The sequence below is a fragment of the Mycteria americana genome, chromosome 11, assembly GCF_035582795.1.
Source record: "Mycteria americana isolate JAX WOST 10 ecotype Jacksonville Zoo and Gardens chromosome 11, USCA_MyAme_1.0, whole genome shotgun sequence".
Lineage (NCBI taxonomy): Eukaryota > Metazoa > Chordata > Aves > Ciconiiformes > Ciconiidae > Mycteria > Mycteria americana.
Genome location: NC_134375.1, coordinates 10168147 through 10192076, shown reverse-complemented (window position 1 = coordinate 10192076; position 23930 = coordinate 10168147). Strand labels below are relative to the sequence as shown.

General features: G+C 39.0%; 1 protein-coding gene and 1 long non-coding RNA gene across 3 annotated transcripts; one reads left to right on the top strand and one right to left on the bottom strand.

Annotated features, from left to right (window-relative positions):
• The first annotated feature begins 546 nt into the window (after positions 1-546).
• IRAK2 (interleukin 1 receptor associated kinase 2) lies at positions 547-20284 on the top strand. The gene is made up of 13 exons (XM_075514496.1): positions 547-3237; positions 5151-5330; positions 11322-11492; positions 12202-12308; positions 13793-13987; positions 14431-14495; positions 14975-15089; positions 15843-15952; positions 16337-16532; positions 17242-17304; positions 18350-18550; positions 18716-19232; positions 19664-20284. The coding sequence occupies exons 1-13, from the start codon at positions 3051-3053 to the stop codon at positions 19780-19782; spliced, it is 2226 nt and encodes a 741-aa protein (XP_075370611.1). The 5' UTR covers positions 547-3050; the 3' UTR covers positions 19783-20284.
• Positions 6166-23930, bottom strand: LOC142415770 (uncharacterized). Of its 2 annotated transcripts, XR_012777517.1 has the most exons (4): positions 23821-23930; positions 16282-16401; positions 13666-13728; positions 6166-9526 (listed from the first exon to the last, which is right to left on the bottom strand). It is a non-coding gene; the product is annotated as an uncharacterized LOC142415770 (long non-coding RNA). The 2 variants fall into 2 exon arrangements; XR_012777518.1 differs by lacking the exon at positions 16282-16401.

Here is a 23930-nt window from a genome sequence, read left to right as displayed (position 1 = left end):
AGCTCTCACATACCATCTAAGTGTTGATTTTCCTGTTGACAGATCATGAAATACCTTTTTTCCCCCATACATCAGGTTTAAAAACTTAGCAACTTCCTCTCTGAGATGAGACACTTTAAAACATCTCTCACAAATAGCTGACAAGGTTTTGTTTTTACAGACCACTGAGTCATGTTATATTTGATTCTCTTGCCACAGTTTACCACACTGTTACAGGTCTTGCTGGTTCTGTCTTGTCTTTTTAACCAACATGGCAGTGATTGTGATCATGTTAAATAACACGTTCATTTAGCTGGACTAGTCGTAAGAGTCAAATTATCAAATGCTCACAGGACCCTACCATGGACTAGTGTAATAATAACATCAGCCCAGCTGTGTATCTTAGGTTTTTTAGTTAGAGGCATTCTAGCATAAAACCAATTTGATTACATACTGTTTGTCATTGGAATACAATAGCTCATAATATTTCTGATATAATTTGGTTTTCATTCCTCAGCCGAACCCATGGCTTGAGTATTTATTCAAAGTGCAAGACATTGACAGACATAAGGAAGTAATTGACATAAAAGCCTGTTCAATTAGAATTGTTAAATCAGGTGCATAAATGCTATACTAGAAATTTTTGGTCATTAAAGAACTCCTATTGATAAAATATGTTTAAAATAATAAGCAATAAAACCAGATGTTATAGATAGGTAAAGTTCCAGACCAATGCTCAACATATGCAAGAAAGTATGTTTCTTCTGTTCTGGAGTGCTCCTTTGGGTCAGAATTAAAAAAGACTAGAGAAAACCCCAGCTGGCTCTAAGACATGAACACTGGAAAATGGAGCCTCCTACTAGTTACTCAGCTAGATTAGTAATGAGTGAAGTACTACATTAAAAATTTGGGTAGTTTTCAGTTGGAGTCATATCACCGTCTCATTTGACAGTCACAGGAGCAGCAGTAAGTTGAGTGAGGGAGGTCAGGACCAGACTGAAAGTTCCCACTCGACACAACTGCTGCATGCGGTGCGGTGGGAATGTGCTGCTGCAGGAAGTGGTGGGTCACAGCTGAAAGTGAAAAACACCAGAGAAATAACCAATTATTCTGACATTTGTTTACTGTCGAAGGGCTCAAGGAGAGCACACAACAGTAAAGTCCTGCCTAATACCGCATTATTTGAAAGTGAAGGCTAAACAACAGGAATATATAGGATCATTCTAGTCTCCGTTTGAAAAAGTAAATTTCAGTTCCCTTGTAAAACCTTTATTACATACAATGTTTAGTGTGAAACTGAAGCTGTACACACAGTTAGATGCATTCTTCCCCCTTGTTTTCCCATGAGGCAAATAGTCCAAAAGGTTTCACAGAATTTTTCCAGTACCCAAAGGAAAGAGGTGTCCTTTCTTCCTGCTTTTCTCCAATTCTTTGCAACACAAATTTCAGTCTCATCTTACATGACTTTCAGAGATTCTCTGATCATCTTCCCATGACAGAGAATTTAGATATGTGTCAAAGGGACAGTAAGCATGGAAAAGGGAGGGGAAAAAAACCCATACATTTAACTACTCTTGTTGAAATAGTACTACTGCTAAAGCATTTAGGTCCCAAGGCAATCTTTGAATTGTGATGTTTTAAATAACAATACACTTTGGATATTTTTGTTTAGGTTTTTTTCTGTCTTTTGACCTTGTAGCTACATTAATATCACATTTTTCAGCTTTTCCTTGCCACAGTGGGGGTAAGAAATTCATTGTTACTTTAATGGTACTTGAAATGTTCATGATTTCTGAGGCAAGAAGTATAGAAAACTGCCAAAGTTTCAAAGTTTGATACTGAAAACAAGAGTTAGCTGTACTGTAAAATATATGCAGATTATAAAGAAAGAGTAAATTAAAAGCTCTCAAAACACAGTACTGTTTGCAATTAATACAAAAGACCTAGGGCTAAATATGAACAAAAAGAACAGAAAGAGGAATGGGTTACAATTATGTATTGCAAACTGTCCCATGATGGCAGAGGTACAGCTATAAGGCTCTCCAAGTAGATCATTCTGCCAGAAGTATTTGTAGCATGTACACTGGCAAATTAATTAATTATAAATTTGTATCAAAAGCAGGCTAAATACAAGAAAAGGGAAAAACTAGAAATTTAGAAAAATTGGTGACTTTAAGAACATATTTTAAACCTAATCCTTGACTAGGAAGAGCTGGCCATATGACCACTTTCGATGTTTTCTCACTCCCTGCATCTGCTACTGTACTACATATAGTAAGTGAAATCCTATATGCTGCAATGATTGTAAAATCCTGACAACAGTCAGACTGGCAGAAGGATCACTGCTCAGTGATCTCAGTGATCACTGCTGGCGGTGCTTTTCACTGCCCTCTCTGTTGGTATGCATTTCTTTCTTAGATCATATGAGCTCTTTGAAACTTTCTCGATCCCCAGTTGCACAGCACTCAACATGGTGGGGAGCATGGTTGGCGTACCTTTTAGGGGGATCTACACTTAAACACACACATACCCATATGGGTGAACAAACCACTAGCTGACTGCCCTGGAGACATGGCCAAAAAGTCTGGGCTGAGCAGGCAAGCTGGCTCTGCTGGGCACTGATCCTGACCTAGACACATCTCACTTTGTCTGAGCAGCTGTTGCACAGCCTGTTGGCAATACCAGCTGTATGTAATATGCAGGAAAGCATCTTCCACCTCCATCACACGAAACGTGTAATTTGGCAACCAGGCTGGAGCAATAACTACTCATGGAAAGGAAAATCTGATTTGCATTTGGGGCCCGGGCCTGACGTCAGCCAGAGCAGGAAGCAGTGGAGTGCGGTCTGACCCTGCCAAGAAACGCTTGCCTGTGGGACTTGGCTCTTCCCCCAGCAAAGAGCAAGTCGGGCCGGGGTGGGGACAGGCTGCCAAGGCCAGCCCCTTTGAGAAGAGGAAGCTTTGAGAGAAAATAAACGCTCCACAGCACGCAGAGGAAGCAGAGCCTGCTGAGTGTCGCTGCCTGTAGCCGTAGTCCCTGCCCTAGGGGTGCACCATGCGTAGCCGCTGCTGATGGCCACAGTGGGGACAAAGGACTCTCTGGAGAGGGACTGCGACGCAATGACCCTGCAGCAGCAGCCCCTAGCCCTGAAAGGGGGCTCCCCCCCGGCTCTGTACATTCACAGCATGCCTGCCTGGGTGCTGGAGGATTTCTGCCAGAAGATGGACTGCTTGAGTGACTACGACTGGATGCGATTTGGTGAGAGGGGGGCGGCGGGGCAGGTGGGCTGGCAGCAGGGCTGGCGCTCCCGGAGCCGATGGGGTGGCGATGGGGGCACACGGGGTAGCGGCGTGTTTAGGACGCGTGGTCGAAGGGCGCAAGGTTTGGGCAAGGTACGCAGCCGTCCCCACGCAGGGCCTCTGGCCGAGCTGTTCCCCAGCGCTCAGAAGAGCACATCCTGTAGACAGGGAATTCCTGTGCAACAATCTGTTTTCAGGATCAAGCGAAACCCCTGATTAATAGGTGGAATTCCAGACTTCTCCGTTCCTTTGGCTTCTGCCGGGCAGCCAGGCTCCCTCTCCTCACTCTCCACTATCTTTCGCACTCCCCTCTCCATTCGCACTTTATGTTCTGCTACTTCTCACTGCTTTCCTGTTTCCACAACATCCCTCACATGTGCTTAGATGTTCTATTTTTTTTCTTTCTTCCTTCACTTAATGTATATTCCCTCATACTTACTGCCCCTATTTTTCTCGGTCCTGGCCGTGTCCAGTTAATAAGTATAGAAAATGTAGTCCCTAAGTTTTTTATTCTTTTTTCTGTATCCCAGTCCAAACAATTCTAACCTGAATCTTTTCTTAGTTGGTCTACCTTCCTTTATTTAACATGATTTAATTTCATTCAAGACTTCAGTAACTCTACTGAATAAACTCTTACCCAGTATAACTTGCTGACCTAGGGTGGGATTCATGTCCGCTATCTTCAGACATACATAAAAGTGTATGTCTAGGTCCTTCTAAAGCCAGCTGAGGTGTGAACTCAGGAATCTTTGCTCCCCCACACACACCCCCCAACCCCCAAGCCTCTCTCCTTCAGGTTAAGCAAGAAGCACATCAGGTGTAGGTCAGCTGAGAGGGGCTGAGTCAGACAAGTACCGTCGGTGGGTATCTCCACCAGCCCCCAGGGACCACAAATGAGCACAGCTGAATTTACACAAAATCCCAGGACGGAGTGACAAGGTAACCCTGTTCACAGACTGCTGTTTCAGCACAGTTCATCCTGGCTTGGCTCCCTGGACCCTCTGCCCTAAGGAGCTGGGGCTGCCACCTCCTGTCCCGCAGACCGAAGCGGGCAGAGGGCTCCCCAGGGCAGGCAAAGCCTCTTGCTGCCCTCAGGCAGGCACCGGTGGATGGGGAAGCTGTGACGTACATAACCCCATCCCAAATACAGGGCATTCTTAGACACGTTTGTTGTTTTACTGTTCCTGCTACCTCACCCCCCTCTTAGCTCATGGCACTGTAACTCTAACACTGTGGCCAGGTGCATCGGATTTAGCAGGAGCTAAATAAGAGGAGGTGGATTACATGTAAGCGAGCTGAAAGAGTACAGAGGGGGTAACCAGCATACTGTGCACATTTAGGAATCGGGACAAATTATGTAGGGTCAGCTTTAGCACGGTATCTCCTGCTCCTAAAAATAGCTGCATTTCACCAATAGTTTTATCTGACTGTAAATAACACCCAGATGATTCAGTTACTATTTGTCTTACCATAATATTGGTATTCAGTAATGTAGACAGGAGTGCAGTCTCACCACTGACTTCTGGTACCTGTTTTGGGAGCATCGAACCAGGAATTTAATCTGAACTTATTTTGGTACAAAGTATTAAGGTGAAGGAAGATTATGGGGAAAATATGCTGAAAAGTGTGACTGGGTCTTTTTGGGTCTCTGACATAACAACATTTTTTTCCAGAATAGTCAAAGGAATAAAAGGAATATCTTACTTTAGGAGCTGAATTTTCTTCATGTCCACATAGCTAATTTATTGTGATCTTTCCTTTTAAAAGTGTGCAAATGAAAAAGCAAAGTGTATCTCACACCTTAGCTTTCTCTGCTTGCACTTGCTTGTTTCTTCTAATTTTTAAACAGAAATATCTGTTGTCTCCCACTAGCCTCCTACGTGATAACTGATCAAACAGAGCTACGGAAAATCAAGTGCATGGAGAAGACGGGGATCAGCATAACAAGAGAGCTCATGTGGTGGTGGGGAGTGAGGCTGGCGACAGTGCAGCAGCTGCTGGACCTGCTGCAAGGACTGCAGCTCTACCGAGCGGCTCAAGTCATTCTGGACTGTGAGTAGCTGCCCCTCCCTCTGCGGGGAGTCTGTGCTTCTCCTCAGAACACCTAGATCCAATCCAGTAAATCTGTCTTGCTTGCTGAAGAAACTTTTTGCTGGAATTCTCATGCTCAAATTCTAAAATTTCTCCACTGATTTTGATTTTCTACTCTCTCAAATAAAATTTGTGGTGGGAAAGGAAGAGCTGACATAGAGGAGGAATCACTGGTCCCTCTAGTTCATCATCCCGCCTTTGTAATGGCCATCTTAGATGCTTTGAGAGGTGCCAAAGAGAGACTGGCTGTGCTCTGAACCAGGGGTGGTACTTTCATGCATCAGACAGGGTTTCAAAACAGAGCTTAATTACGAATGTTTTAATTTTTCATACGTTCTTGTTTCTCCATGAAATTTTGTCATTATACTTTAATTGTCAACAAACTCAGAGTAGAAAAACATATAATCAGTTTTGCCTATGCAGCCTGCTTTCCTGCACGACAAGAAAAAGGTTCTGAAAAAGAAAAATGGTGTATCGACTACCTACATTACTATTTCTTTATCCCACTTCATATTTTCTCTATTCCTATCCTATGTTCTCCTTGATCCCTCCATACATTAAACAACTGTAGTCTTTTCTAACTCTTTGCATGTAATTCTTCTCACCTATCTCCAGTTCGCTCTATTTCAGATTTATCTTTTTGAGGCAGGATGATTAGAGTTTGAACTCAGTGTGCCTAGTGAAGGCAAACAATTGCCTTATAGAAATCACAACACTTTTAAATATAATTTTCCTTTCCATTTTTCTCCATTGAAAATTATGTTTAAATTGCAGCTGTCCAAAATTGCAGCTATCCTTCTGTATTGAGCTGCCCCAAAAAGTTGGGAGCAGACCACATTCCCCTTTTCACACTTTCTGGAAATCAGATGTTTGTATGAATTTTGCCAGTTCTCCATAGAGAATTACTAGAAAGAAAGATTACAGATTTTTGTTATGTGGCCAAAAATGCTTAGAGAAGTACTACCCAGGTGCATATGGGAGACGCTTAAAGCTTATGAGGGCGTACGCTTCCACAGGTGGAAAATGTGCAGGAGCACCATCTGCTTCTCACTCTGTGACAGGGAAACTTCTCAGCGACATGGGTGGTTTTGAGTTACACCCTGAGCGGCTGTTGCGAAACAGCAGCCTGCCTCCACAGGGCAGGGCCGCCAGCAGTCAGAGGTGCAGCTGGCATTCGCTGCACAGCAGCTAGAGGCATTTCTCATGGAAAGTCCAATAGTGCATCACACGTTTCTTGCCACAGCATTTCTTTGTGTCGCACTGCTGTTTTTCTGTACTTTCCTGGCATTAGCGTGGCTTTTAACCTTCATTTTGGTATGGCAGAAAAAAAATCTTTAAAAATGGTATTCTAAATGTCTATTTTCTTTTTTTAAAAAGGAATATGAAGTACTACAGCACAAGCAACCTTCAAGCAAATTCTGTCTTAGTACATCAAACACAATAACCACAGACCCTAACAAGAGCGTTGTTAATATAACTGATTTTAGCATCACCCATATGCAGCCTTTTGATTCAGCAGATCCACTTTCTGACTGAATTCAGTCCCAGCATTCAGCTTAGGAGACTGTAACAATTCTTACTCCTCATTCCTCAGCAAAGCAAAGCAAGCTACAGGAAAGTGAACTTGAATCTGTTTTAACTTGTGTATCAGTAATCCAATTGTTGATTTAGTCACAGTGACTGTGACTTTGAGAGTCCAGTCTGAGTGGACAAGATTGAGAACAAATTCTTGATTTTTTTTTTTTTTTAAATCTATACACTGAATAAATCTGATCTAGATATCATCAATGCAATAAGCCTGGCTCCCTGATAATGTTTATGGATATTCTGGAGTAGAGGGTGACTTCCATGATGTGATGATACTTTTGCCCTGTGCCTGTGCAGTATTTAACACAGTTGATTCCTAGTCCATAAAGAGAGTTTCTGGGTGCTCTTATATAACACAGTATAACCTACCACACCTCAAAGTCTAATTAGTTACAGTCCTTTCCTTCTTTCCCTGTCAGAGCATGTTCTGGGGCCCAACTTTGTTTACGGCTGTCTTATTTCAGTGTATTCCTGTACAGAGTCCATTGACATTTCTGTAATCCCATTTTATACATTGTTATTTAATTAAAAAAACCCTACTTTCTCCTTCCGAGAAACATAAAAACTGAAAATGAAAGATTACTGAATGTTTTACCACTACATAATAGCAGCAACAATTTTCAACATAATTTTTATCTGTCATGGAAAAGGCTGGTTTTGTTCAGTTAGGTATGATGCCTTTTCTTTCCCATGTGGGTTAATTTTGCCATTTTTGCAAAAGCTGAGTTCAAAGAGCTTAGAAAAATTGTTATAACAAACAACCGAGATGCTGCTGCTTTTACCCCAAGGTAGAGGGTTTTCTCTTCTCTTACAAGCCTTTAAAACAAGACCATGAGTAGATTTCAGCACATTGCAGTGGTGAATCACTCCAAGAGAAGCTTCATGTATGTAATTTCAGAGCGCTATTGCTTGCAAACCACAACATTGTTGGATTCAATCTGATGTATAGCACCTTCAGTAAAATGACCCCCTGGAAACCCAGAGGCAGTGCAGAGGATCTCTGATCATTAGGCCTGGTCCTGTGTGCAAAGACCAGAATATGGCACTGGGTCAAATCCTGAGAGGCAGCATTTTAAAGCCCCTGACAAGATTGCTTACACAAGAACCAAGTAAGATTTATCTCTCTGATTATGTAAAATGCAAAGAATCAGGCTGCCAATCCAAGAGCAGCTTCCAGCAACATCACCATGAAAAATAAAGATATAGCACAGACAAAAACAATGATCATCACTGCACAGAAACATTCGTCATCCTTCTGTTTGTTTGACTGGTTTGCTTTTAAGTGGTATGTCAGTATCACTGTAGCCTGTGCAATATACACCTGACTTCAGCCTCTGGTACAAGAAGGGATTACCTGCTTTCTCTTGTGCTTCTATGATTTACCTTTTTTTTTTTTTTTTGAGCTTTCTCAAAAACATTTCCTGAGACTTTTTGGACTTCACTTGCCACAAGCTGCAAAAACTGAGGGTTCTCCCCCTGTTAAAAATAAAACCCAATCAACTTCCTCCAGGCTGGAGGAGTATGCGTTGTGACTTCTAAGGAAAAGCTTGGTTTCTAAAAATTGTAGTTGGCTGATGCAAATAAACAGGGGTCTTTATAATGATTTCTGCGTGCTACATAGTAAATAGAGAAACTAAATATTAAGAGATCATGGCAAGAAATAGACATACTCAATTCAGCTCATTAAGCCACTGAACTGATGTAATAGATCTAACATATCTTTGTTTCTCTGATTTCCTTTGTGACAATGGGTGAACTACAATATTGGACTGTTCCATGAAGGGCTTCATAAGGAGTTAGAAGTGATTTTGGTTTTGACTCTGAATTCTGTAAAGCAATATGAAGGCTAGATAAAGAGGTTTAAAAGAGGATGGAAGAGAATCCTGTGGAGTGATCAATTTTTAATTATGTTTCTGGATGGTCAATATTAATTTTTGTCCCAGATCAATTTGAATGCAATAAATTGCAAAACTACAATTAAATGATCTTTTTAAAAAGCTTCTTATAGTTGTCTTTTATACTGAAGTCCATAGCAAAACTTCATATTAATTTAAGTGGCAGAAAGTCTGGATTATTTTGTTGTTCTGCCATGTGGAAGTAATTTTTTTTGGAATTAACCCAATACGGGCATTCCACTGTGCTCAGTCATAAGCAGAAGTGATTTCTAGCAGGATCTTTTTAGGTTTAGACAAATATTTGAAGTCTTTACCCTCTATTTCTGCTTTTTAACCTATATCTGAATATGCTTACTCAGGTGATTCCTCTTGGGCAGATATGGAGAATACATTGCTTGTTTTATTGGGCACTTTAGAAAACTAAGTAGTGCTTACATCACCATAATTCTATTCATTCTGACTTAAAGGAACCAGACACAACACACAGGCAGATGTTTTCCTGGCAGATTACTCCCAGGAGAGTTCTACCTCCCTTTAACAATTTCTTGCACTACTCTAGTCCCACCTCCAAATGTCCGTAATAATAATTTTTTTCTTATAGCTCTTATTGTTCTTTAGCTTCAGTGGTGACCTATTTCTCTGATGTGCAGGAAGTTGCAAAATTCATGAAAAAACCTGAAAAATAGGTTGAAAGAGGGAAGTGATTCTAATTTTAGAGACTTCTAGGTTAAAGTACAGGAGGGGAAAGCCAACAACCACAGAATACAGGGACTGTCCGTTTTGACTAGAGGCTTGCAGACTGTTCGATAACTAATTTCAACAACCTGTAAAATTTGGGATTTCATAGCATTGTGACCCAGTAATAAAGAAGCATACCTGATTTTTCTGAGTTTTAATTTTAAGACCTAGTTTCATTCAAACCTGCATTCATAGGTGACACTGCAGAAAGCAGATACAAACCCCAAACAGAGGTCAAAGGAAAAAACTTGCCTGACATAAGCATGCCCACTTCTGCCATTATTGCTTTTCATATACTCCTACTCTTCAAACCTTAGTACACTGAAACTGTCATAGCTTGTCTTCTGTTAAACAGTTCTACTGAATCTTGGTTTGTTATAAGGAGCACAGATTATAAATGAAACATACTGCTTCCTGCTTGCTTCAGATACTCCCAATGTTTTGTTTGTACAAAAAAAGAACACAAAGCTATTATCTGATTTGAAATGCAGAGGCCTGCAGCTTTTGATTTCAAGGTCACCATACTTAAGATACAAAGCTGATAAAACAGCGTGACAAAAACCCCTTGTATTAATACTTGTGCTTATTTTCTTTTTTATATAAAAATAAAACGTTAATTTTGATTTTTAAGAAAATGCTAAATGTATTGCTGATAAAAGATGCCAGGTAGAAACAAAAGTTTAGAACTACAACCAGGAAAATGTTGTTATCAGGCAGTAGAAAGTCCTTATATCACCCCCAGTGCATACTGGGCATTTCCAAGATCCTTTTCCACCTCAGTTTTAAATGTATTCATGGATAAGAATTCAGCTGCTTCTTCAGGAGACTTTGACGGCCTTGTATATCACAGTATCTTGCATTTTTTTACTTTATTTTTTTCCCATCCTAACTGTAGCCTAATCTAATTTTAATAATTCCCTCCAAGATGTACATACTTTTCAAGTCCCTGTATGCTGAAAGCATCTTCTTACTTCTTTTAACCAGACTTCAAGTTGCTTTTTCAGGCCTGATTCTGAGACTTTGCCAAGCTGTATACAACATAGGATCTTTTAGAACTGTAGTGAATCAATAATTTGGCCTTTAATTTTTCCTTATATATCAGCAAGTCTTGACCTTTGACCATTTGTATGTTTTGCCTAGATCGTCTCCAGTTTGTTTCTTTCTGTTCATAAGTAAAAGTATGATTCTTTATTGCAAGTAGTTATGTATAGGAAAGTGTTTTCTGGAAACGAGCATGGTCATGACACTAAAACCACACAATTGAAAATAGTCCTAAAATATTTAACTGACTAAACCCAATACAATTCTGTCAAACTTCCTCTCAGTCCCATGACAATTAACAAAGAACTAGATGCCTTCTTTAGGCTGGGAGATATTTGTGATTTGCAATCATTGGCTGAAGGATGCTATATAGAAAATGACAAAATAAATATACTATTATTGCTAATTTCTTATTGTAAGAGACTATATATCTTTTGCATAGTCATCGCTGGTATTTGTTTGAAGCTATCACTACTTACTAATTTTCAGTAGTAGTTAATGTCATTAATATGGTCTGAATTTAAATACCAATAGTATTCCAGCAATTTAACAATAAATTGCTTGAATGTTCATTTTAATGTTCATGTTAATTTAGTCTGTTTTCCTGACTAGGATTATTTCCTGATAACTGATTAGAGTCAGAGTCTATTTTCCCTGGTGATCTTCATCTTTCCTTTGTTCTCTTTTCAAGGGATATCAGCCTCTAATATTACCAACTCTGAAAAAGAAGAGCTTGTAGACCCACCTAAACAGGAGAACATATCTTTAACTTCCACAGAAAACAAAAATAGAGAGAGAGAAAATGAGATAAGTCTGTTGCCATCACCAGACTCTTCACATCTGGGAGTATCACCAGCAGGTAGTAAGTAAAGTAATAGATTCTGAATTTGCTCTAATATTGAAATGACCATACAGACAAGACTGCTTCCCATTTGCTTTAGTATAGTATCATGAATATAATGCTCTTCAAAATGGTCACATTTGAATATTTGCCTTTTTCCTAGCACTGTTGTCTCCTGAGCTGTTTATTCCTAACTTTGGCACATGGCTTCCTGTTCCTCCTTCCTATAGCTCTCTTGGCCTTGAGAGATGCTGGCTATATCTATCCTGTGGGATCTCAAGACGTTTCCCAGGTCTCTGTGAACACCCTGCTCCCATCCTGGCTCCATACTAAGACTAGATCAGTGCATACATTTCCTGCCCCATGTCCCTCTCTCCATGCAAATAAATCTAGGCCAGAAGAGAGCCGTGCATGGGTCAGCAGGCCTCTCTGCCCGGGAAAGCAAGGGAACAGAGCCACAGGACATACTGAGGAGAGCATCTGACCAACAGTATAGACATAGGGAGCTCTATGTCCCCCAGCCAGGACTAGAGATGTGCGTAGTCATCTTGCAAAGAGGAACCAGGAAAATAGCTCCCTGTCTTCACACAGTATTTCACATTTTGACAGCTTGTCACAGATTATCCCTGGTTAGGAAATTCAACAAAATACCCCAGACCTTTGTAATTAGTCACAGTCTGTGGTATTATAAAAATAAGGTGTATTTGCAATGCTGTTATTTCAATTTCAGGTGCTGTTTCTGAAGGAGCCTTATATTCACTCCCTTCACCACCACCTCCCCCAAGAGAACTTTTGAAATCCTTACAGTCAAATCCTCCTGTCTCATCAAGTGTGAAGGTAAATCCCTTTAGTGCTCATTGATTATAACAACAAAAATTCTTTACGACATTCTCTGTTTTTTCAATTAAAGTTTATCCCTCTACTTGTATAAAATATAGATCTAGTGAAAAAATGAGGCTTGATTACAATTTGTTTGGACTGAATATAATACCGCTTCAGTTAGAGTACTTATGGTTTACATCACTTTTTTTGCCAGTGAAGGACCAGTGAGGGAAAAAATTAACAATATTGCATACTGCATAGCTCAGCACGGATAACATGCCCACAAATAGCAATTAATTTTGAAGGAATTTCCAGTATAGATTTTACAGAGGACTTAACATTTCTGGTGTGATCATAGGACAGTGCAATATATACCACTGACTAGTCAGAATGGCATACTTCTTTTAGTTTAGTTTTATACTTAAAATGTGGTTTCTGCTCAAAACTGGGCTAGTATCAAATTTAAGTCAGGTTGCCCAGAGCCTTATGTAGCTGACAATTGAAAATCTCCAAGGATGGAGGTTCCATCATCTCTCTAGGCCTCTGTTTCAGTGGTTCCATCATCTCTCTAGGCCTCTGTTTCAGTGCTTAACCATCTCACTGTGAAAAGTTTTTCTCATGTTGCTAATGATTTCAGCACACAGTCTCCCGTTCCTTCCTCCCTATAGCTCTCTTGTCTTTAAGATAGTCTAGCTAGATCTGTCCTGTGGGTTCTCAGAGTGTTTCCCAGATCCACGTGCGCACACTGGTCCCATCATGGTTCTGTCTTGGCCTGTTTTCTTTGTTTTATTTTGTTCAAGTTTTTTTAAAGAAGATTGTGTTTTAAGACTTTAAACTCTTCCAAAATAACACAGTTCAAGAGTACCAGCCAGAAGAGAAGAGTGCTACAAAGAATGCAGTAGTTTCAGAGTTTCTTGAGAGGGAGTTGATGTTTTGTTTTCTCAAGTCTGGAGCACATTAAGGTTGTGAAAGCTGCATGATTAGGCTACAGTGGAACTGTAATAACAATTGGTATTAGGACTTGCCACACTGGAAGCAACAAATTATTGTGCAACTGACACCAGATGCTTCAGAAGTAGATATGAAGTTCCTACCAGAACATAAATACGTTATGAGGGACCCTACTTTCTGATCCAATTGTTTCTTAATATATGCCCCAGCCATAAAGATTAATATTTTTTGTAACTTAAACTAACATAACTTCAAATAAATATATGAACTTTTAAACAAAACTAAATGTTTTCTGGGAAAGGTGGAAATGCAAATTGGTAACAGTTTTCAAGTCTCTTCTACTATGCAAAATTTTTACATCAGCAAAACACATCAAGACAGGTATTACAAAGGGAAACTCTAATGAGTGATTGCACAGTACCTTTCACAGTTTCTTTCAACAATTGCAGTGATTGCTTAAATCATGGAAGAGAAAATATGACACCTGAAAGAAGGAAAAAGCATATGAATTTTCATGAGATAAACTTGTTTATTCTACAAATGTGTAGCCTTGCAGCTCTTCTACTCCTCAGCAGGAGACAATGACTGATCTCCCCAGCGGGAGTCTTTTGTGGACCCAGAGGGAAGTTACTAATGCCACAGATGGTTTTAGTGACAAGAGTAGAATTTGTGAAGGTACTTTTGCGGATGTCTACAAAGGTCAGAGGAACAACATGGTGTATGTCATCAAAAGACTGAAAGAGGCAAGTACTCCACCTTTTCTTTTTCTTTGAAGGAGGTATGTTACTAGTATCTCTTGAACATTAGTGGTTGTTGTTTAATATTGTGCGGGCAAGGAACCAGAACAGCTACACAAGAGGAGAGGTAAAAAGTAAATGATGTAAAGTAAGTAAACCTAGATTCAGCAAACACACACAAGAGATACTTTACTCATGTGAGTAGTTTTATTAACTCTGTCCATGGGAGTAACCTGCGATGTAGCTACCTGCATTGATTATTGGATCAGAGGTGTCTTTACACTGTTTTTTGTTCTAATTTTCAGTTAATTGTTGCCTTTGACACAAGGTTGCCATTAGTGATACTTGCCTATTTTCTAAAGTAGCTTGTCGTCTAGAGACTAAAAGATCTGTATAAAAGCAACATCTTAATTACTATTGATATGCTATTGCATGTTTTCATTTTTCAGATGGAATGCACTAGCCCAAATTCCACCCAAAGATTCTTTCACACAGAAGTACAGATTTGCTTTCGGTAAGTGGTTGGCTTTCAAATGCAGTCTGTGCGTATCCTGCATGTGGCCTGTCACCCATGTGTTTAGTTCAAGACTGATGTGTCTGTCTCCCAGGCACTGTGCTGTTCTGGGGACAGTGGGGTTAAGCACTGCCTTTGCAGGAGCCCTGGGGAAACAGTATGCCTCCCGGTGATGCTGCAGGTGCCTGCTGAGCAAACGCAGGCGCCCTGCCAGTCCTTGAGATGGTGAGGAAGTGGTGCCTTCTGGAGCTTTGTATCTGTCCTACTTGCTCAGAACAGGGCTGCGGCTGTGCTATAATGATCTCCCTCTTTGCTGCTACGTTAGCCTTCTGCGGTCCTGCTCAGGGCCATTCTGTGCTTCCAGCTGCAGAACACAATTCCCAGCTGCCTTGAATTTAGGAATTTATTCCAGCTCAGGAATGTATTTTTCTGTGTTGCTCTTACTTCATTTGCAAATCATTGTTGATCTCTGCCTGCAGGTGTTGTCATGTCAACATTTTGCAACTCCTGGGTTTCTCAGTAGAAACTGGATTGCACTGTCTGATATATCCGTACCTGCCTAATGGATCACTACAAAACAAACTTCAGTGTCAAGTAAGCAAATAATCTGGGTCTATTATCTATCTGTGATTGTGGTCTATATCTATCTGTGTCCTGTCCTATTATTGTATGGAAAGGAATTATATTTCTTTGAATTCTGAGAAACAGCCAAAAAAAAAAAAGTGCCCAGATATCTTGACTGCAAGTACTAGAAAGGCTGCAGCTCTTCCAGTTTTTCTACTGCAAAGCAGATCAGGTCAACAGGAATTTTCTGCTGTGCAGTCTTTAGATTTTTAAAGTAATAAGGAATCTGCAAAAGGTGTCTATTCATATTGTAATATTTCACTGGATTTGGGAATATGTTTCTGTGGAATCCATCATCATATTCATTGGCATAATGTGCTACGGATTTTTACAAGGGCTTAAGAGGGAACAGTTTGAGATGTTCACACCTACTGAAAGAGCATTTGCAGAGGAGATGATAGGGCAGAGAAACATTAGAAAAGCAATCCATCAAAACCAGTGCTATGCCTCAATAACGCCCAGTACTTGATGCTTTGGACAGGCGTGATCCTTGCTGTATCCTTATCTCACTGCCTATGGCAGGCAAAATGTGCAGCACAATATATAAGAATAGGTTCCTTCCTTGGCCTAGAAATCATCAGTTTCTGCCTTGGACCAAACTTTTGATTTAGGTCAGCAGGAGTTTTGGTTGGGACTAAAACTAAGACTTTGGTTTTCAAAACTACTAATGTCTTGCAGTTTTTTATTCTATAAAATACCTTTTTTTTCCTCACTTCCTTGCAGGACAATTCTGCTCCACTGACCTGGGAGATGCGAATTAGCATTTCTATAGGACTCATCCGAGCTGTAGAGTATTTACATAATTTTGGAATTCTTCATGGGAATATCAAAAGGTAAGGGGTTTGGCATATCAGCACTTCCTTGGTCCCCTGTTAATTCCAGGATTTCTTTAACAATAATGGCTGAAAGCTTATGCAGTTTTGAAATCCATTTGAAGTATCTGTCTGCTATCTCTTGTTCTGTAGGGTGTTTACTGTTTTATGTTTAATCTGTCTCTCTTTTCTAAATGATGGAAGTATATTCTTTTGAAGTAATTTTTGGAGTGCTTGTTCTTCCCCCTCTCCCTTTCTACCATTCTTTATCATTTCATTCATACACGGTAGGCCAAATGCTGGAAACTTTCAGCGCTTAACTTTAAAAGTGTAAAAATGTAATTCTTTACCTCAAGTTAAAGTAATTACTTGACCAACATTGTTATTTGTCCGTCTTTATCACAGCTCAAATGTCTTGTTGGATGAAAACTTTACACCAAAGCTTGGACATTCAGGTCTGCGATTGTATTCTGTTGATAAAAAATCCGAATATGCTATGATGAAAACCAAAGTCCTACAAGCTTCTCTTACGTATTTGCCGGAAGATTTTATCAGACATGGGCAGTTAACAGTAAAAGTTGATATATTTGGCTGTGGTGTGGTATGTTGTCTTTTTTCCATGTTCTGTTGCATTCTTTGGTGCTTCTAGACAGGAAATTGGATATAAGAGCATGTGCCTCATATAGTTGTTTTGCCAGCAATTTCATATCATAGTCACTATATAATGTCTTGAAATCCTGTTTTTAATTATGTTCACACTCCAAATATACTTCAGTTTTTGGCAAAGTGAGGTGAATCTTTTTGGACAACAGAAACAAAATCGTTTCTTGTTGCAAAAAAATTATTACTGCTGATCATTTAAAAAAAAAAAAAGTAGCAGAAAGACTGCAGTTAGGTTCTCAGAATTCTTGCAGATTTGCCACATGAACTGCTACAAACATCACTTGTTAATTTGGAATTTCAACTAAAATAATTGATAGTCTATGATGTAACCTGTCTCCAGGTGTTTCCATTTAAATAGGAAGTTACTCTGTTCAGTGTGATTTCTTATCTAGATTTAGAATTACTTTTCTCTCATCCTTTGTTTCAACAATATTTGTTGTACCTAACTATAAAATCTGGACTTAGCTCTGGAGGTAGATCGAAAGTGTCATAAAGATTGCCCAGATCTGGCATTGTTAAGTCATCTGAAGTAAAAATATAATTTCAAAATGCCCTGGCAGTTCAATATTTCTTTAGTTACAAAACTCATTTTAAAAAACAGAATTAATTCTGAACAAATTGTTTTATCTTTCAAATATACTTTCTAGGTCTTAGCAGAGATACTGACAGGGATTAAGGCACTGGATGAAGGAAGACACCCTATTTATCTGGTAAGAAAAAGCAGGAATAATTAATACCAACACAAGTGAATGGGGTTGCTGTCATAAAATTAATTTTCATTTTATATAAATACAGTTTGTTATTTGCAGTCTGCTGTACACATCCTGAAGAAGGGATGTTTAGAAGCCGTATCCTGGTTCCATTAACAACAATAGCCTACCTGCCTTTAGATAGAAGCAGAATATATATTCCCATTTCACATACCACACTCACGAGTGCTGGCCCAATTATATTAGGAGATACTCCAGAATAATTGGTGTTTAAATACATGCTTATTTAAGAGACAAGGCTTTGTGCTGAAATGCTGCTGCATGTTTTTTATGTGCCAGAAAGAGGTGTTATGAGCCAAACTGAATGGGGAAACCTGGGTAGGGTCATCATCATGTTTATCAGGCGTTTATGTACTGCACTAGTGTGTGGAATTTATATCCTGGCCAATTTCCCCAAGCTGTGATTAGAACTACACAAACTACTTTCACAAGCAACCAGAACTGGCCAGGCTCACTGAATGCCATTAACACCATCTTCGTGAAAACAGACTCCACCTATAATCCTTCTATGGGACATGCTCCTTCTGATTTGCCATCTTGTTGAAGCCTTTGAGGGGAAAACGATAGTATTCTTACTAATTCCAAGCAATTCAGCAATGTTCAAATGGGTTCAGAAAATAAAGGATCCTAGGTTTCTGATTTCTTTAACAAATGTTTGAAAAGTCCTGTGCAAGAATGCTGCTATATACAGTGTTGATTATTTTTCTTCCCATAAATGGGCATAAGCCTAGAAGAGCTGGGTCTGCTTTATGAATTTGAGGTTAGACACATGCAGAGAAAACCTTTGGCCTTTTCTCTGCTGTGAAAACAAACATTTCTGCCAGTTGCATGAATGTAGATTCTTAAAGCTTTTAGGTCTGTAAACCAGCCATTAAGGAGCAATAATAACAAATATATGGCAAGACTCATTTTCGCAGTGATTCAGATAGAAATAAATGTTTGTGTTAATTTTTCCTTCACTATTGTATCTCTTTCCTTTGAACAGAAAGATACGATTGCTGATGAAATTCAAATAGCGAAAGAAAGCTCATGCTCCAAAGTAAAAAATTTTGAAAAGCTAGCTGCCAAGGAAATATGCTGTAAATACCTAGACAGGAAAGCAGGACACTTGCTGGAAGAGGTTGCTATTGATTTTGCCTCAGCCATCTGCCTTTGTCTGAGAAAGAAGAATTCTAACATAGCAGAGGTAATATTTTAAATACATGACCAAGATTTTAGTTTTCTTGACAGCAAGGTCTAAAGCTACAACATGCATGCCTTACTTATTTTTGAGAGTGTTGACATAGGAGAATATGTGTAAGCAGGGGTACAGGAATTATTCTGCATTCACAGATCTTGTTGTTAAAAACAGGTGCTTGAAATTATGGAAATAGCTGAAAATAAATTAAGAGAGCATTACATCTGTGGAGGCAGCACTTCTGGATTCTCCATGAACACTCCAGAAGAAACTGATGATGAGACAGCTAGTCTCAGCATGGATGTGCCTTCTGCGGGGGGGAATAAAGAGGACAGCACACAGCCAGTGATCCTGACAAGTGCCAATCCATGCACACCTTTAACAGGAGTTGTGTCACCTGACATTTACTGTGGACAAATGTCAAGGGTCCCTTGTGAATCAGATGAATCAAGTAGTTTTATATGGAATCCTTCAGAAAGATCTACAGATGAGCTATCTAGCAAGAGCTGTAACAATTCAGAAAATATGGCAGCCGCTGATTACAGGATCAAGCAGGAAAAACCTGCAAATGGACTCCAGGAAAGAAATGCGGCATGCACCAAAAGTGATGACGTCTTGGAAACAGCATCTACAGCACAGAGCACCTTTCAACAAAAAAATGCAGACCTTGACTCCTCATGTTCTTCACAAGGTAAATCTAGATAAATGTGAAAGGTGCACACAGAACATTCAAAAGCATATGATCTTCAAGCTGTTTTGGCAAAACTGCCCATGCACCTGTTACGATAACTGAAGTCTTCGTAAAAGTATTATAATCCTATAAATTTGTATAAATTGTATAAATAATTATAAATTCAAATAGTATTATAATAGTAGGGACAAATGACTCTCTTCTCCAGAATTGCTTATGTCCTTCTTCCTACTTCTAAACATATTTCAGTAAATCTTTTCTCCTTGGTTATGATTTTACCAATAAATCTACAAAATATTTTCTGGTTTTCTATCAGATTTTTTTGCTAAGCCAGTTTTGGGTTTTTTTTTTTAATTTAAAATTATTGTCTATTCCTTTGACAATAGATGGATTTTTTTTTTTCTCAATATTTGGGCTTTTTTGTTTTTCAGCATTAGCCAGAGAGACGTCTTGGAAAATAAAGATAAATGATCAAAAAAAGAAGCTCATGGAAAATATTTTGCTGTATGAAGAAGACAAATTAAACAGTTCTGAACTTTTTGAATCATAAATTGGATGGATTTATTAGTAGTGGCCAGCTCAGCAATAAGGACTGTCTCTTCATTAGAAAGATGGTAAAAAATGTACCTTTCATGTAAGGTTAAGTAGCAGATTTGGATCAGAAACATTAGCCCTGACTGAAGAAAACAAAAGTGATCACACTGAGAAGAAACAGAAAATATCTGTTCTAAAGCAGATTAAAGCACAATGCCACTCTGTAAACAGAAATGCCTTCTGCCTTTTCATCTGCAATGTAAAAAGATACAGCAAACACAAACAATTGCCAAAATAATTTACAATCCTTTTGCAGTGTATTTCAGAAAGCATCTACATATAATGTATGTCTTATTAAAAAACACAGTCCTAGAAGTTATAGGGCAAGCACTGATCAGCAACCAGTTAGCAATACCCTTTATTGTTACCCCACTGTGTACAAGCAGACAGAAATCTTCAGAGATTGGAGTAGGTTTCAGTTTTCAAATGAATCTATCCTATTCCGTATAATCTTAGTCCACATACTCAAAAACACTGCATTACCAGAGAGGGGAATTTTTATGCAAGTTCTCAGATGTATTCTACATGACTCAATCTCAATTTGAATTGCACTGAACATAGTTGTAAGTAATTTAACTGTGTTAGTCTACTCTATGAGCTGCTCTACTACATAGATATATATGACACCATTTGAAGTCTAACTTTTAAGTTTCACCGTCAGGAGCTCTAAGTGTTTAAGACTTCATAAGACTATTTTTGGAAGTTAATTTTTTCTAAGTGTCCTTTACATGTTGTTAAGGTTTCTCATTGTGTTTCACGTGGTAACTGTTGTATATTTTGGATTAGGGACAAGATTTTAATTTAAAATGTCTTTAATTTTGTTATAGGTCACTTGAAATTTGATTTGTTATATTTATTTTGGCAATGGGTTAAAGATTCGGTGGAAGATGAGCTAGTAAGTGGACCTGTTCATGGTGCCACGCTTACCACGTATTCTCAGAGAAGAATTGTTTTGTGTGGCTCTTGGCTTACCCCACATTAGCAGCCTTGGGGTCAGCCTCGGTGATCATGCTTAAAAGAAAAAAAAACAGAAACTTGTATGCTGTCATATTTATTATCAAGTGAAAGCCCCCTTAAGAAAGTGTCACTTTTATTGTTATGACTACTTATGATTTGTAATATTGTTAGCATATTCCACTCTTGTGCAGTCTAAGGAAATACAGGTTTATTATAAACAAAAAGAACTATCAGAACATGTAGCTCAGCTTACAGATAGGTGACTGCTGCCTCCTTAGCGTAGGTAATAGGGCCTGATGTACAGAAATGGCTAAAATTCACGATGGAGTTCAGGGAATATTTAAAAAATATGAATTTATATGTAATTCTCTTCATTGGAATTGTGTAATTGTATAGTTTTCCTAGCTTTACACGAAGGTCTCTGAGTAAGGCCTCATATCTTCTATATTTGTACAGTACCTAGTTCATTGTAGGTACTATTATGAGCAAGTAAAAGTATCTTAACTAAAGTCCCAAGTATTAGAATGATCTACACATTTATCAAATTGATTTCTACACTAAAAACTGGTAATATTCCTTAATTATAAGTGCCTTGGATACTGTCTATGTATTTGCCAGTGTCAGGTTTTTCATTTTACCAGAATCAAACCAAGAAAACATTGGTACTGACATAAGAAACATTGAGTATATTCAGATTGGTCAATAACTCCTTAATTCTACATGAGATTTAATTGAGATACTTTATGGTGCTGAAAATTTAATATTCATTGTTTTTCATGGATATATTTTGGGACATCCATGGTAGATACGTTGGGTCTCCTCCAGGAAGAAATGCACATAGACACATCCCAGAGCTGAATGGAAAACCTAAGTTTTTTAAATTGAGAAACATAATTTAGACACAGTTCTGTTTCACAAAAATGTTTTAAAGGCTTTGTTCTCCTGTAGTCACACAATGAAATTGTTATTCTTTGCCTTGTTCCATGTTTTAAAATATTCCGAGGTGATATACATGGTCTTGTAGAGTTACATAAGTATATAATGTAACATATATAAGACACTGCGTAGTCTTACAATAATGGTACTGTTATATAACTTGGCTATTCAGTATAATGTATGTTTTAACCTCAACTTGGCAAATTTATACATTACCATTTACTAATACCTTTGTGAATAAAAGAACTGAAAAAAATCCTTTCTTTATAGCCTGCTTTTTCATGATTTATGGCACAGAAAAATGTGTCTCAATCCACCCTATTTAGGTAAATTTGTGTTAGTAGGCCAGCAGCTCAAGGTCTCTTTGCACTCACTTAATCATTAGTAATTATTAGTACAAACATGTTTATTCAGTCTTCATTCACTGTTACATAGCTGATGTTTTCCTTTGAGGTGTCCCTAGAGAAAAATTTCACTCTAAAATTAATACTTACAGGGATTACTGAGATACCACTGACATTTATTGTTTAGATGCACAATCTATAGTATCCTTTATCCTTAAGACATTGTAGCTCTTTGTCAAAAATGAAGGACAACTCTGCGTTTTTTTATCCATGAACACTAGAATAAGGGCACAGAATATAAATTAAAAAAAAAAATAGTTGTTATAGAACTATGGAACTGTGCAAGTAAAACTAATTTAACAGCACCTCCCAAAGGTGCTGTTAAAACCTAGAGGCTGAACATCATCCTATATTGTTGATTAATGGTAAGAATTATCAATTCATTGACACATTATTCTATTTTTTCTTGTATGTTTAATTTTAATAATGTGCATAAATACAAACATGGAAGCATCATGTCTACTAACAAAACTAAGAAGGCGTTTAAATATGTAGAGTGTGAAGAAAGCGGCATTACAGTTTTCGAGGTTACTAATTGGTATGCAACAAACTAGCAAATTTCTCTGTAACCATTGACTGCATCTTATATATCCTTTGTACTAGAACATTTTTGTACCTAAAAATGAAATGTCCCTGCTATAAAATATACAGCTTCCAACATGTGCTAGGGTTTCGAGGTTTTTTTCAGGCAACAGTGAAATAGATGCATTTCCTAACATTTGATGAATTGTATTTCCTGGTGCTATTTCTGATACAGTTGCTGCCATTTGTTAAAGTAAATGGTAAATGTCCCTAAATTGAAAGACTGGACTACACCTTCAAGCATTCCAGTAAAGTGCGTGTACAAGGACAACCCAACCACACATGACATTGATCTATACACATTATTATTAAGTAGAATCTTTTTGTGTTTACAACTTGAACCTGCAGTTGAAAAATTCAAATAAGTATTTTGAGATATAATTCCTACAGGAGAATATTATCATTCAGAGAAAACAACTACAGTATTATCTATGCAAAGCTGTTGACTCTTTAGAAAACCTTAAGGTACTCGTAGTGTACTTCTTATGTATTCACCCAGTGGTGAGTAACCCTAATCCCGAGCTCGGGGAGAGGCTCATCAGAGAGGGAGAAAGAACTGTTGAGCCCCATGGAAAAATCAGTGTTTGCATTTGTGGGAGGGTGTGTTTGACAGGCTGGGAAAGGTGAAAAGCAAGTAGAAGAGAAATAGTATGGCTGCATAGCTAAGTCAATAATAACAGTTCTCACTGATGACATGCTCATCCCCATGCACGAGCTTGCATACAATCAAATGTATATTTCGTAGTTCATGTGCTGTTCTGCACAACGCCCTTGCCCAAACGGATGTCTTTCAGCTGCAGTAATTCATACAGTACAATCCATGTGGCTTTTGCAGCATTCCCAAGTGATACAAGTATCTTTCTTTTTCTCTCGTTAAGTCCTCTAATTAATAAAGCCTGTCCTGCTGAGAAAAGGCTTGGTACAAAAGCCCACAGGAGACCCCAGGCCGTTCCTCAAGCGCCTTCTCCGCGCGTCCCGCCCCGCGGCAGAGGCTGGAGGCCGCGCCCTCACAGCTGCGGGCCGGGCTCCTCAGAGGGCCGAACCCAGAGCCCGCGGGCGCCCGGGTCCCGCAGCCCACCCCACAGCGTATTTCTGCCCGTCCTATTACCACTGACCCTTTCCTGCGGAGCGGTCTGAGTGCTGCGCAAACGGGCTTCGCTGCGGCGGGCCGGGGACCGCCGTGGCGGGGCTGAGAGGAGCGAGCGGTGAGGCAGAGCGCCCTTCC

Bases quoted from the DNA above. Each gene is read 5' to 3' on its own strand.
- IRAK2 (XM_075514496.1), top strand. From the start codon at position 3,051: ATGGCCACAGTGGGGACAAAGGACTCTCTGGAGAGGGACTGCGACGCA. The intron at 12,309-13,792 runs GTAAATCCCTTT...ACAAATGTGTAG, and splicing joins CTGTCTCATCAAGTGTGAAG to CCTTGCAGCTCTTCTACTCC. The intron at 17,305-18,349 runs GTAAGAAAAAGC...TCCTTTGAACAG, and splicing joins GAAGACACCCTATTTATCTG to AAAGATACGATTGCTGATGA.